General features: G+C 51.4%; 1 protein-coding gene across 3 annotated transcripts in view; it reads left to right on the forward strand.

Moving 5' to 3' along the window:
• The window catches only part of ren (renin), an 86,612-nt gene that overhangs the window by 20,609 nt on the left and 52,630 nt on the right, over positions 1–13,373 (forward strand). Inside the window, exon 1 of one of the 3 annotated variants that reach the window (XM_038820938.1) lies at positions 1,334–1,378. The exons of the other annotated variants lie outside the window; for them this stretch is intronic. Within the exon in view, the coding sequence (XP_038676866.1) occupies positions 1,350–1,378 (29 nt within the window). The 5' untranslated portion in view covers positions 1,334–1,349. Of the gene's footprint in view, positions 1–1,333; positions 1,379–13,373 lie in introns of those variants that run through there. 3 annotated transcript variants of the gene reach the window in all.

The following is a 13,373-nucleotide window of genomic DNA, read 5'->3' on the forward strand; positions in this document are numbered from 1 at the left end:
GACTAGCTTAGTGATAGAAACTAGGCAGCATGGACAAGCTGGGCCGAAGGGTCTGTTTCCATGCTGTAAACAGCTATGACTCTATGAGTCTATTATTATACACAGGGAATCCCAAAGCAGTTCACGGGCAATGAAGTATGAAATGCAATCACTTTTGTGATGTAGGAAATGCAGCAGCCAATTTGAACATGGCAAGCTCCCACAGACAGCAAGGTGCTAAATGACTGTATTGTGATATCGCTTGAGGGATAAATAACCGGGTGGGACATCAGAGATGATGCCCTTGCTCTTCTTCAAATATGCCATGGGCCCTTTTCCATCCAGCGGGGAAAGCAGCCAAACCCTTGGTTTAAAATCTCATACGTTCAACAGTGCAGCGCTCCCAGAGTACTATACCGGGAACATCTGTCTCAACATGTGAGCGGCACAACAGCACAGTGGTTAGCACAGTTATTTCACAGCACCAGGGTCCCAGGTTCGACTCCCAGCTTGGGTCACTCTCTGTGCGGAGTTTGCACATTTCCCCGAGTCTGCGTGGGTTTCCTCCGGGTGCTCCGGTTTCCTCCCACAGTCCAGGTTAGGCAGATTGGCCACGCTAAATTGTCCCTTAGTGTCCAAAAAGGTTGGGTGAGGTTACGGGGATAGGGTGGAGGTGTGGGCTTGGGTAGAATGTTCTTTCCATGGGCCGGTGCAGACTCAATGGGCCGAATGGCCTCCTTCTGCACTGTAAATTCTATGATTCTATGTGCTCAAGTCGATGAAGTGGTGCTAGAGAAGGAGGATAAGTGTTCAATAATGTAGGATAAAGACTTGGGGGTGGCCATGTAGAGTAAAGGGTTAACTCTAACGCTACTGTAATAATAGCTACTGAGCAATATGTGTAAGGGACTACGTTATAGTGATGTCACTGACTGAGAGAGATAAGTGAGGTCAGTCTAAGAGGAGCTGTAGCTATGCTCTGATGTTCTATAACCTTGTATATTGTTAGCTATGTAAATAAAAATATTTTGAAGGGAAGGCCTTTGCCTCCAGGAAAAGATCTTTCTGGAGTAAGATACCCAATGCTCCCGAGAGAACCCAATAATAACACAAGAGCACACAACAACCTTCGGAGTGGGAGGCACAATGGCTACAATTGATTCAAAGCTGAGACATGGCAGCAACTTAGTTCATACAGAATTCTGCTGGTCTTGTCAACATCAGTTTGTAAATCTGTGCTGTGTCATGACGGCCTGTGAGAGCTGTTGAATTAGTGGAAACGAGAGGGAGACGAGAAGCGAGGAGCCTGAGGCTCGGAGCTTGGTGGAAGGTGTCTTCTGCGGCCAAGCCGGTTGAGTATCATCCTGTAAATGCTTCCACCGCACACCGCTGCCAATGGGTAAGAGTTTGAGAGATTCCTGGCCAACTGTGTGATGGAATAAATGTTGGAGCCTCAAACATCACTAACCAGAGCTCTAGGCTAGGCCATGCATTTAAAAAGTGCACGTTGCAGCTCAGAACTCCCTGACTGAACTGTAACACACCACATCAGCATAATCATAACTCTACAGTCCATTAATTAATGAGGCTGATGCTTAAACTCAGAGTGATTAATTGACTTTGAATGTCTTCGTTGATTGCAGTTAAATGATGTGCCTCTGTGCCTCCAGACTTGTTGAAAGTCGGATTTTTAGACATTTGCATGCTAGGTAGGGCCACGGGAGAATTTGAAAGCAAGAATGAGTCGGGCGAGATTCTCCGCAAATGCGGAGAGTCGTAAAGGCTGCCGTGAAACTGGCCGTGTTTCACGGCAGCCTTCACGCCCGTTCCCGGGACCCGAATCTCCCCCCCCCCCGATCGGGGCTAGGAGTGGGACCCCGGGAATCACGGCGTCGCGGCCTTAACAACGGTCGTTAAGGCCACGCACCAAGCCGGCTCCAACCCGTGCATGCGCAGGTGATGTCATCACGCCATTGACGGAACCCGCGCATACGCGGTTCCGCATTTCTCCACCGCCGCCCTACAAGATGTGGCGGCTTGATCTTGTCGGGCGGCGGAGGGGAAATAGTGCATCCCTTCTGGACGCAGGCCCGACGATTGGTGGGCACCGATCGCGGGCCTGTCCCCTCCCGAGCACAACGGTGGTGCTCCCGCCCCAAACGGGCATCCAGCGCCCGTTTTTACGACGGCAGCAAGCAGGTGTGTTTGCTGCCGTGAAAAAACGGGCGTAAAGGTCCGGCCGCTCGGCCCATCGGCCGCGGAGATTCGCCGCTCGCCGTAAAAAACGGCGAGCGGCGATTCGTGACGTGGGTCGGGCGAGGGGGGGGAGAATAGCGGGAGGGCATGAAAAATGTCGGGAGGCCCTCCCGCTATTCTCCCAACCGGCGTGGGGGGCGGAGAATCACGCCCGAGAATTTTAAAGACGGCGTCTGTTGCCGCAGTGAGCATGTGCAAATGCTACGGGCGGCCATCTTGTGTTGTCACAGACACAGTGAAACCAGGTGACAGGAATGGGAAGTCGTCCTTTCTCGTTTGCCTTCTCTGGCCCGGAAGAAGTGGGATTTATTTTTTAATTAATGTATAGGATGTGGACGTCGCATTTATTGCCCCTCCCTATTTGTCCTTCAGAAGGTGGGGTGGTGAGCTGTTATCTTGAACCGCTGAAATCCTTAAGGAGCAGGTACACCCCCAGTGCTGTTAGGGGGGGAGTTTCCGGATTTTGACCCAGCGACAGTGAAGGAACGGCGATCTATTTCCTAGTCAGGGTGGTGAGTGACTTGGAGGAGAACCTCCAGGTGGTGGGGTTCCCAGGTATCTGCAGCCCTTGTCCTTCTAGATGGTAGTGGTCGTGGGTTTGGAAGGTGCTGTCTAAGGAACCTTGGTGAGTTCCTGCAGTGCACCTTGTAGATGGTACACACGGCTGTCATTGTTCACTAATGGTGAAGGGAGTGAATGTTTGTAGCAATCAAGCGGGCTGCGTTGTCCTGGATGGTGTCGAGCTTCTTTTTTTAAAAATGTTTTTATTGAGTTTTTGGTATAGAAAACAAATATAAATGTGAACAAACAGTGGGAGTTAAATAAGAGAATATAAGAAGTAAAACTAGAACTATTTACACATAGATTGGTTTTGACTATTTACATAGAGACATCAGGGGCGGAATTCTCCGACGCCCTGTAGGGTTGGGGAATCGCCCGGGGTCGGCATAAATCCTGCCCCCGCCGTGGCCGGAATTCTCCGCCTCCCGGGAATCGGCGGGAGCGGGAATCACGCCCCGCTGGTCGGCGGGCCCCCCGCGGCGATTCTCCGGCCTGCGATGGGCCGAAGTCCCGCCGATGACAGGCCAATCCCACCAATGTGGTTTAAACCACCTCTGGTGCCGGCGGGATTGGCGGTGCAAGCGGGCCCCCGGGGTCCTGGGGGGGGGGGGCGCGGGGCGATCGGACCCCGGAGGGTACCCCCACGGTGGCCTGACCTGCGATCGGGGCCCACCGATCGGCGGGCGGGCCAGTGCCTTGGGGGCACTCTTTTTCTTCCGCCGACACCATGGCCTCCACCATGGCGGAGGCGGAAGAGAACCCCCCTACGGCGCATGCGCCAGTGGTGACATCAGCGGCCACTGACGCACCGGCGCATGCGCGGACCGGCGAAGGCCTTTCAGCCAGCCCCAACGCCAGGCGGCGTAGTGCCAAAGGCCGTTGGCGCCGGTTTTGGCGCCAGTCGGCATAGCGGAAACCACTCCGGTGCAGGCCTAGCCCCTAAACCCCGCACCTTTGGGGAGGCCCGACACCGGAGTGGTTGGCGCCACTCCGCTACGCCGGGACCCCTGCCCCGCCGGGTAGGGGAGAATCCAGGCCCAGTTTCCCCTTCCTTTCCTTTTACCCGTTCCTCACAGTGTTTGCCGTGATGATTGTGGTCCCCTACCTTTCACTTCCCATCGGTTTTCCCTTTGCTTTTCTTCCCTTTGGTTCCGGTTGTTGTTGTCCCTGTCCGTCCCTCCCCTCCCCTTGTGTCTCTTCGTTCTCTTGTTGGGCTTGCTTGAGTTCCTTGTTCCTCTGACCCCCTTTCCCCCATCCCCTTCCTGACTGTGTCATGGCTGCCCCCTCCTTGTCAGTGGCGGGACTTCGGCCAGAGAATCGCCACGGGGGGCCTGCCGACCAGCGCAACGCGATTCCCACCCCCGCCGAATCCCGGGTGGCGGAGAATTCAGGACACGGCAGGGGCGGGATTGACGCCGGCCCCATGTGATTCTCTGACCTGGCGGGGGGGTCGGATAATCCCGCCCCAGATTTTTATTGAATTCAAATTTCACCACGTGCAGTGGCGGGATTCGAGCGCGGGACCTTAGAGCATTACACTTGGCCTCCGGTTTACTAGTCCAGTGACAATACCACTACGCCTCCACTATCCAGCCCATAAATGCAAGGTGTTGTTATTCAGTCTTTCCTCCTGCACCCCTTTGAGATATTTTTCAGAAGCAGAGGAAGTAGCAGGAGCAGGGATTCTCTGTGGCCAGCGATCTGCTGATGGTGAGATGTTAAGGCTTCCCAGCAACCCTAGAATCTTATCCCAGGCTGCTTTGTTTCAGACCATAAGACATAGGATCAGAATTAGGCCACTCGGCCCATCGAGTCTGCTCCGCCATTCAATCATGCTGTTGGAGCAGAGAGAAATAAAAGGGGGTTTCATACAAAAGATATCAACTAACCTAATAAAAGGTAGGCTTTCTTTCCCCCAAAATTATACTCGACGGATAAAATTTGTAAAATTTGCACAAAGCGTTTTGAATTGAACATTACAGAAATCCAAGAAAAGTCGGCATAGCATTCTCCCCTCTCCCTCAACACAACCTCATTCCTCTTGGTCTTTACAATGTACACTCCTTGCCAGGTATACAGCCCGAGGAGTGCTATGCAGTTTGCAGACCTTCAGTGTATTACGGCTGAGTACAGACATGGTGGGCGGGATTCTGTGATCCTGAGGCTAAGTGTTGACGCCGTCGGAAACCCGGTCGCGTTTCTCGACGGTGTCAACACGGCCTCAGGATCAGCAATTTGGGCCCCTATAGGGGGCCAGCACGGCACTGCAGCGGTTCACGTCGCTCCAGCTGCCAATCCCGGAGTCAACTGGGTGCCACGCGGTCTGCGCATGTACAATGGCACTGGCACCAACACGTACATGCACAGTGGCACTGGCACCAACACGTACATGCACAGTGGCACCGGCACCAACGCGCACATGCACAGTGGCTTCCTTCAAATCGACGGCCCCGATACAACATGGTGCAGGACTACAGGGGCTGGCGCAGAAGAAAGGAGGCCCGCAGCCAGAGAGGCCGGCCCGCCGATTGGTAGGCCCCAAAAACGGGCCAGGCCACATCCCATCGGAGGCCCCCCCCCCCCCCCCCCAGGGTCGGACCCCCCTCACCCTGCCACAGGCCGCCCCCCCCCCCCCGACCCTTCCACGGCGAGTTCCCGCTGGCTGAGAGCAGGTGTGGACGGCGCTGGCAGGACTCGCCGTTTTTATGACGGCCAGTCGGCCCATCCTGAGCCGGGAATCGGCGGGCCGGCTGCGTGGAGAGGCCCCCGACCGGCGTCGCGCCAACCACGCCACCGCCAATGGCGGCAATTCTCCACTCTGCGGAGAATCGCGTGCCGGAGTCGGAGCCCGGCCCCAGGCTGAGAGAATCCCGGCCGGTGGGACAGACTGGATATTCTGCTCAGGAGCCAGCATGGGAAGAATGGGCCAAACAGTCTCCTATGCGGCATGATTCCACCGTAAAATCCTCTATCTGGGTAACATTCATAGCTGGCCTGTTCGCACCTTTTGAGCGCTAACCTGCCAATTATTCAGGTCCCTTTTAATTCCTGAATGATCATTAACTACCAGGGCATACAGTATTAGCATTTAGATTGCTTTTTGCACTAACACCATCTGCATCACGTAATCAAATATGTAACCCCTGGATTGCCATTAACAACAGGAGAACATTTGCATTTAAATTGGTCTTTGTACAAATGCAATTAACATTGTATAAATGCATAATCCTGTCAACTCCAGAGATATTGAAGATCATAAACTACTTTTTATCTGGGCCGGTTGCATTTACCATGTGTACAGGATTTTAGTAGTTTATACCTGCACTGCAACTTCTACCCTGTCCACGTGGGGTGGGATTCCCTGGTGCCCCAGTTGATAGGTTCTCTATGGATCAATGCAGGCAACCCCTCAATTCTAGTGTCACTCTGTCCCTTTTAGAATCAGTGACTATTGCTGCCTCTACCACCTTCACAGACAGTGAATTCCATGTCACTACCACGCACCGTGGGAAGCAGGGTAATCTTCTTCACATTCCCGCTCCATCTCTTGCCCAAAACCTCAACTCTGTGCCCCCTCGCCCTTGTACCTTCGGGTAATTGGAGACGTTTTTCCTTGTCGACTTTATCTAACCTGTCATAATCCTATAACTCTTCAATCAAAGCTCCCCTCAATCTCCTTTGCTCCCAGGAGAACAGCCTTTCCAACCTAAACTTGTTACTCAAATCCTTCTCCCTGGAATCATTCTGGTCAAGCTCTACTGCAGCCTCTCAAGGATGGTCACTTACTTACGGAGCGCAGTGACGAGAATTGAACGGAATTCTCTAGCTGGGGCCTAACCAGAGTGATAGAAAGATTTAGTGCAGCCTCCCTGCTTTTGAACTCAAAGGTCGGAATTTAATATCCTCCAAGGTGGCACGTTTAGGTTGCAGAGAAACATTTAATTGGGCAGGTGGATAGTGGATGACCACCACACCGTCTTCTAGTCCCTTCCCTGATCAAGTCTGTGGTGGGAAGGTTTGTGCACACTCCATCACTGGCTCAGTCCCTGAGGGTCAGGGTTAGGGTTAGGGTTAGGATCAGGGTTAGGGTTAGGTTTAGGGTTAGGGTTAGGATCAGGGTTAGGGTTAGGGTTTAGGTTAAGGTTAGGATTAGGTTTAGGGTTAAGGTTAGGGTTAATGTTAGGGTTAGGGTTAAGGTTAGGGTTAGGGTCAGGATTAGGGTTAGAATCAGGGTTAGGGTTAGGGTTAAGGTTAGGATTAGGGTTAAGGTTAGGGTTAGGGTCAGGATCAGGGTTAGGATCAGTGTTAGGGTTAGGGTTAGGTCTAGTGTTAGGGTCAGGGTTAGGGTTAGGATCAGGGTTAGGGTTAGGGTCAGTATTAGGGTTAGGGTTAGGGTCAGGGTTAGGGTTGGGATCAGGTTTAGGGTTAGGATCAGTGTTAGGGTTAGGGTTAGGATTAGGGTTAAGGTTAGGGTTAGGGTTAGGGTCAGGATTAGGGTTAGGGTTAGGGTTATGGTCAGGTTTAGGGTTAGGATCAGGGTTAGGGTTAGGATCAGTGTTAGGGTTAGGGTTAAGGTTAGGATTAGGGTTAAGGTTAGGGTTAGGGTTACGGTCAGGATTAGGGTTAGGGTTAGGGTTATGGTCAGGTTTAGGGTTAGGATCAGTGTTAGGGTTAGGGTTAGGTCTAGTGTTAGGGTCAGGGTTAGGTTTAGGGTCAGGGTTAGGGTTAGGGTTAGGATCAGAGTTAGGGTTAGGGATTTGGTTAAGGTTAGGATTAGGGTTAAGGTTAGGGTTAGGCCTAGGGTTAAGGTCTGAGGCCCTTACCTGGTTTTCAATCAATGGCAGACGGAGAGCCCCAAAAGCCAATGATACCGTGTTTTCTTGTGAGCTTCTTGGCTGGGCGACGGGAACCTCTTTGCCAAGCACTCAGTGTCTGACCAAGGGGTCCGGCATTGGGAAGGGGGAGGACTGTTGAGAATCACCCTCTACTCTTGCTATTGATCCTCCTACCCCACTAGCATGATGCCCATCTCACGACCAACCCCGTCTCCATCACCACACACACACACACACAGACACTCCTCCCCACCTGACATCAGTGGTCTGTGCCTTGGACCATGCTGATCTAAGCTGAGTCTGGGTGGTGGCGCTGCTGAGCAATGAAGAGTTGTCGGTCCATGGCCGCACTCCAACCTGGGGGTTTGTAGGCGGCATGATGTGGCCACAGTGAGAATTCCCATTGGCAGCGGTGGGAGCAGACAATTGTACCTCCGGCCAACGCACGCCACCTCACGCTGGGCATGCTTTGAGCGGAGAGCGGGTGGGGCACTTCAAATGTGCCATCTTACCTGACGTGATCCCATATTGCTCTAGGTGGGTGGGTGGGTGCTGACATGCCCCCCCCCCCAGCCACACTGAAGATTTAAAGATCATGTGGGTTCCCCAGGCCTCTTCCTTTCTCCCCACCGGCCCTCCAAATCCCGGTCCCCCCCCCACCCCTTCTCTCTCTCACACCGCCTCCCCGCCTCCCGCCCCACCCCCCCGCCTGTGCCCACAGACTCCCCCCCCCCCAACCCTGCCTGTGGTAGCCATTGCTCTCCGCCCTGCTGTCTCCTCTCTCCTCCGAGTTTCAATCCCGGCTTGCTCCTTCCCAGCTCCGTGCTGTGTGAATTTCATGCTCATCCATGGGTGCGTATTTTCAGTCTTCCCGAGGGAATGCGGGAGGGTGTAAAAAGAAACAACTTTTTTCAAAAAAAAGGCCCGGCCGTACAACATTTGCGCTGGTTTGCGATCTGTGAATGTTTACGATTGAGCTCAGTGGAAATGAATAATTCTCAGCAGCCCAGATTACACGGTCACTTAATTTTAGCACTGCAGCGTTTCCCTGCCAACTTGAGGTCATGGCGGGGTCAGGTAACCCAAGGGAACGCGCCACCCGGTTGAATATTTGGGAGAAGCTTAAAATTTGAGTTCTGTGAGAAAGTCTTCTTGGCATTCTAACCAACGTGACAGCGATGTCCAGGAGTCGCTCGCTCCGCTCTGATGAGGCTCGGGGGATTTAGTGCCCTCTTGTGGCTGTTTCGGGTACAGTGAGGTGGCCACCAGCCGAAATGAGAGGCTGCCTCAGTCTCAAGAGGGCTGGGGCCAATGGGGGTTTTATATACAACTGCAATCATTCACATCCATACAACATCAAAAATAATACCTTGAGGCATTTCTCAAATGAAAAACAGGCAGGGGAGTGGAGAGCAGGACATGGGGGAAGGGGCAAAACAGGATGGGTGGCTTTGGCTGAAAGGTAAGCTGAGGAATCCATTTGAAGGGTGCTATTGGTGTTCTTTCAGCAGTGGCTGCGCTCTCCCATTCTTCAGATGTTGCGGGTTAAAATCTCAACTCAGGGGCATGAGAACAAACGCCAGACGAACACTCTGGTGCAGTGCAGAGAAAGTGCTGCATTGATAGAACTGCCACCTCTTGTATGGCGAAGCTCCGTCCACCCTCTGGGTTGTATGCAAGCAATTCCACAGCAATGTTTCGAAGAGAAGGGGAATTATCCCGACTAACATTAATATTTCAATCAATATTGTGGTATTATCATAACTATCAGCATTACAGGGGTTAATGTAGTGCTGTGAATAACCACTTGAGGGAGCTGCAGATACTTACTATATAAAGCAGTGATGCTGGACCTGAGGGGAGGAGTGTATGCAGGAGATAGCTAGTGAAGGTCAGAAGAACATTTATAGATAGAGAAATACAGCACAGAACAGGTCCTTCGACCCACGAACTTTTGTCGTGGGTTAATCATAGAACTTTGGACAATTTTTCATGGCCAATCCACTGTCAGAAGGTTAGATTATAGTTTATACCAGCAGTGAGATTCGCAGTAGATAAATACAGTTAGATGTTATTGATCTGTATTCTAAAGGATTAGGTGTTGAAACCCCAGTTAAGTAGTGTAAATAAAATCATAGCTTTGATAAGTAAAAGCTATACTGTGGTCTTTGTGGAACACTACGCCAACCATCCTAAATACGCAACACAAAGAACACCACAAATATCACAAATTAGCTGCTCATTATCAGAGTGTTGTTTGTGGGAGCTTGCTTTGTCCAAATTGGCTACATTGCAACAGTGACTACATATCAGAAGAATGTCATTGGTCGCATTTTGGGATGATCTGGCATTGGGTTAAATCCTCAATAAAAGCAAGCATTTTGCTTTTCATACTTATGTTAACACACATAGACACTCACTATTTCTGGGGTTGTTAGTGATGATGGTCGCACCAAAACAGCTTTAGATCCTGTTTTCCAGGTGGCATGAGTATTCCAATTGACCCCTTGAGTCTGCATCACCATTCAGTTAGACCCTGGGTGACCTTGATCTCAACTCCTTTTTCTCACCTATGCGCCATGTTCGTTGATATCGTCACCGAACAAAAATCTACTGATTTCAGGCTTGAAAACACCAATTGTTAGAGTCCTTCCCTCTTCTTGATTTTGATTTATTCCCATTTATTTTATTTTTATTTTTTTTGGCCCGGCGATCGTTAATTGAGATATATCTTTAAGTTGAGCAGAGGAAGAACAGAACTTAATGTTTGAAATAGCTTGACAGCTGGAGCACTCGTCAAGTTTTGTATTTGGGAATGGAAATCATAGACTTGCTTGTACCCAGCAAATTGGGGTTCAATTGGTTTGGCTGGCGGCCAATGGATTGGCCAGGGGCAGTGTTCTGCCTGGCAACAGACAGCGATTCATTTTTACCAGGTGGGTCTTTTGGAGGGAAGCCAGCAAAAGACATGAGACCTTTGAAGTAAGAAGTTTGCCCAGTCTCTCTCTCCCTCCCTTTCTCTCTCTCTTGGCTACTGGCTGCCTACTGTCTGCAAGTCTACAGTGAAGACCATTAAAAGCTGAAGGAAATGAAAACATCCAGCTGAAGGCCTAAATTGGAGATAGAATCCAACTGGAAGATATAAATCTGAAGTCAAAGATCCCTGGTTTGGATTCTCCGCAGCCCCATGCCAGAATCACGTTTGGCGCCGGGGCAGAGAATCCACTTTTACGCAACAATCGTGTCCGGCGCCTCTCCCGCGATTCTCCCGTCCCCGGAGAATCGCTCACACACAATGTACATGGCACGGCTGGGGGGGCCATTGCCAGAGGCCCTCCCAGCGGTGCTCCGATCCCGACTGGCTGAATTCCCGACGGCGTGGTTCTAACCACATCTGGCCGGTCAGGACTCTCGTGTGCCCCGGCTGCGGACTCAGTCCGCGGCTGCCCTGGTGGGGGCTGCAGGAGGATCAAGTATCGGGGGTGACCTCATGGGCAGCCGGGGCGGCGATCGGGTGGGTTAGATGGAGTGGCGCGGGGCAGATCGTTGGGACCTTGTTGGTTGGTCCAGGTCCGCCAGCTGAGTCCGCCATCGCGCTCGGCTCAGCCGCCGTGTGCATGCGCAGACTCGGAACCGGAGGTGCGGAACACATATCCGTAGCCAAAGCTGCGTGAAGCACTCCGGAGCCCTGCCAGACCCCTGCAGGTAGGACATTGGCTGTATATTCTTTTAAGGAAAGTCTGGAGTAGAATGCCAGCATTTTCACGCCAGCATGGGGACATAGCCCCATTTTTGGAGAATTCAGCCCCTTTTATTTTTTATCATTTCACCACCCTTTCCTCCATCACCAATAAATATTTCACAGTGAAACTCAAATGTTATTTTAAACAAACTCAAAGAAGAATTATAAACAAATGAATACATGAACTGGGAGCAGGAGAGGCCATTTGACCCCGCTGACGAATGCCCCACCATTCAGTAAGGTCATGGTTGATCTGATCACCCACTGAGTGAAAGAATTTCTCCACATCACCATCTTAAATTTTTTTAAAGTGCCACTTGATTCTCATCTCTCCCACAAGGTGAAACATCCTTTCAGTATTCACCCTCTCAAGTCCCATCAGGATCTTAAATGTTTCAATACGATCACCTCTGATTCTTCTAAACTCCAGTAGATACAGGGCCAACCTGTCCAGCCTTTACTCATAACATAACCAACCACCATCCCAGGTATTAGTCGAGTGAATCTTCTCTAAACTGCTCTAATGTATTTATGTCCTTAGAATCTCCACAGAGCATAAAGAGTCCACATTCCAACCCCACCATTGCCCCCCATACCTCTGTCATTCCAGTTGCAATGCTGGCCTCTCTCTCTCTCCGAGTGCAACTCTGCCTGAGCCCCCCCCTAGGACACATCCTCCTGGGGTACAGAGGGAAGCTGTGAGCAGACCAACACCACACCCCCACCGGTAGAGTGGCTCATTGGTATCACTGAGAACCCAGGCCAGTGCTGTGGCATATCTACTTTGAATGTTGCACTAACCTTGAAGTCACAAGAGAAGTGAGGCCTGCCAGCTGGACACCACTTACGTGATTCAGACCGGTCTAATTTCCTAATGGCAAGATTGAGAGGGACAACATGATTCCGACGAGCAGCGTTTCTCACGAGCATTCATGATATGGTCATGCATGCAAACGGCGTTCCCGGCATAGATCAGCCGGAAACCTGTGCTCCCATCAGCCCACCAAAAAGGTGGTGGTGGGAGAATTCCGAACTGAATTCCCGCTGGCAAGATTCTGATTTTTGGCTTCTCCCAGAATGTTCCACTCCTGCCTGCCAAAGGCCGGCGGAACCGGAAAATTCCACCCCTTACGTTCTCTCCCTTCCTATCTTTGTATCTTCAGCGAATTTAGCAACTTTCAGCCAAGACATTGACATGAATTGTGAATAGTTGAGGCCCAGCACCTTGCCAAATTGAAAATGACCCATTTATCGCTACTCTCTTGTTTCATGTTAACTAACCAATCCTCTCTCAATCCCTGCTAAAATATTACCCTCTACACCATGAGTTCGTATTTTGTGCAGTAATGTTTGATGTAGCACCTTGTCAAAATCCTTCTGGGAATCCAGGTACGGCACCCACCCGCAGTGTTTGGGGCCTTGGAGCAAACACTCCTTTCATTTGAAGCAGTGTTTCACTGGCAACTCCTTCAATTGGGTCGACTGATTTCCCTGCCCCCCATGCGGCCTCCTCTACAATGGGGAGACTAAACATAGACAGAGTAACCATGTGCAGAAACATCTGGGCTTAACATTGAGTTCAGCAACTTCAGACCATAAACTCTCTCCTCGACCTTGATCTCCTTTCTTAATCCAATTTTATGTCCCAATGCCCCTCCGCCTCCCCCATGGGGTCATAAAACATAGAACATACAGTGCAGAAGGAGGCCATTCGGCCCATTGAGTCTGCACCGACCCACTTAAACCCTCATTTCCACCCTATCCCCGTAACCCAATAACCCCTCCTAACCTTTTTGGACACTAAGGACAATTTAGCACGGCCAATCCACCTAACCTGCACCTCTCTGGACTGTGGGAGGAAACCGGAGCACCCGGGGGAAACCCACGCAGACACGGGGAGAACGTGCAGACTCCGCACAGACAGTGACCCAGCGGGGAATCGAACCTGGGACCCTGGCGCTGTGAAGCCACATTGCAAGTCACTTGTGCTACCGTGCTGC

This window comes from Scyliorhinus canicula, chromosome 15, assembly GCF_902713615.1.
Source record: "Scyliorhinus canicula chromosome 15, sScyCan1.1, whole genome shotgun sequence".
Classification (NCBI taxonomy): Eukaryota; Metazoa; Chordata; class Chondrichthyes; order Carcharhiniformes; family Scyliorhinidae; genus Scyliorhinus; species Scyliorhinus canicula.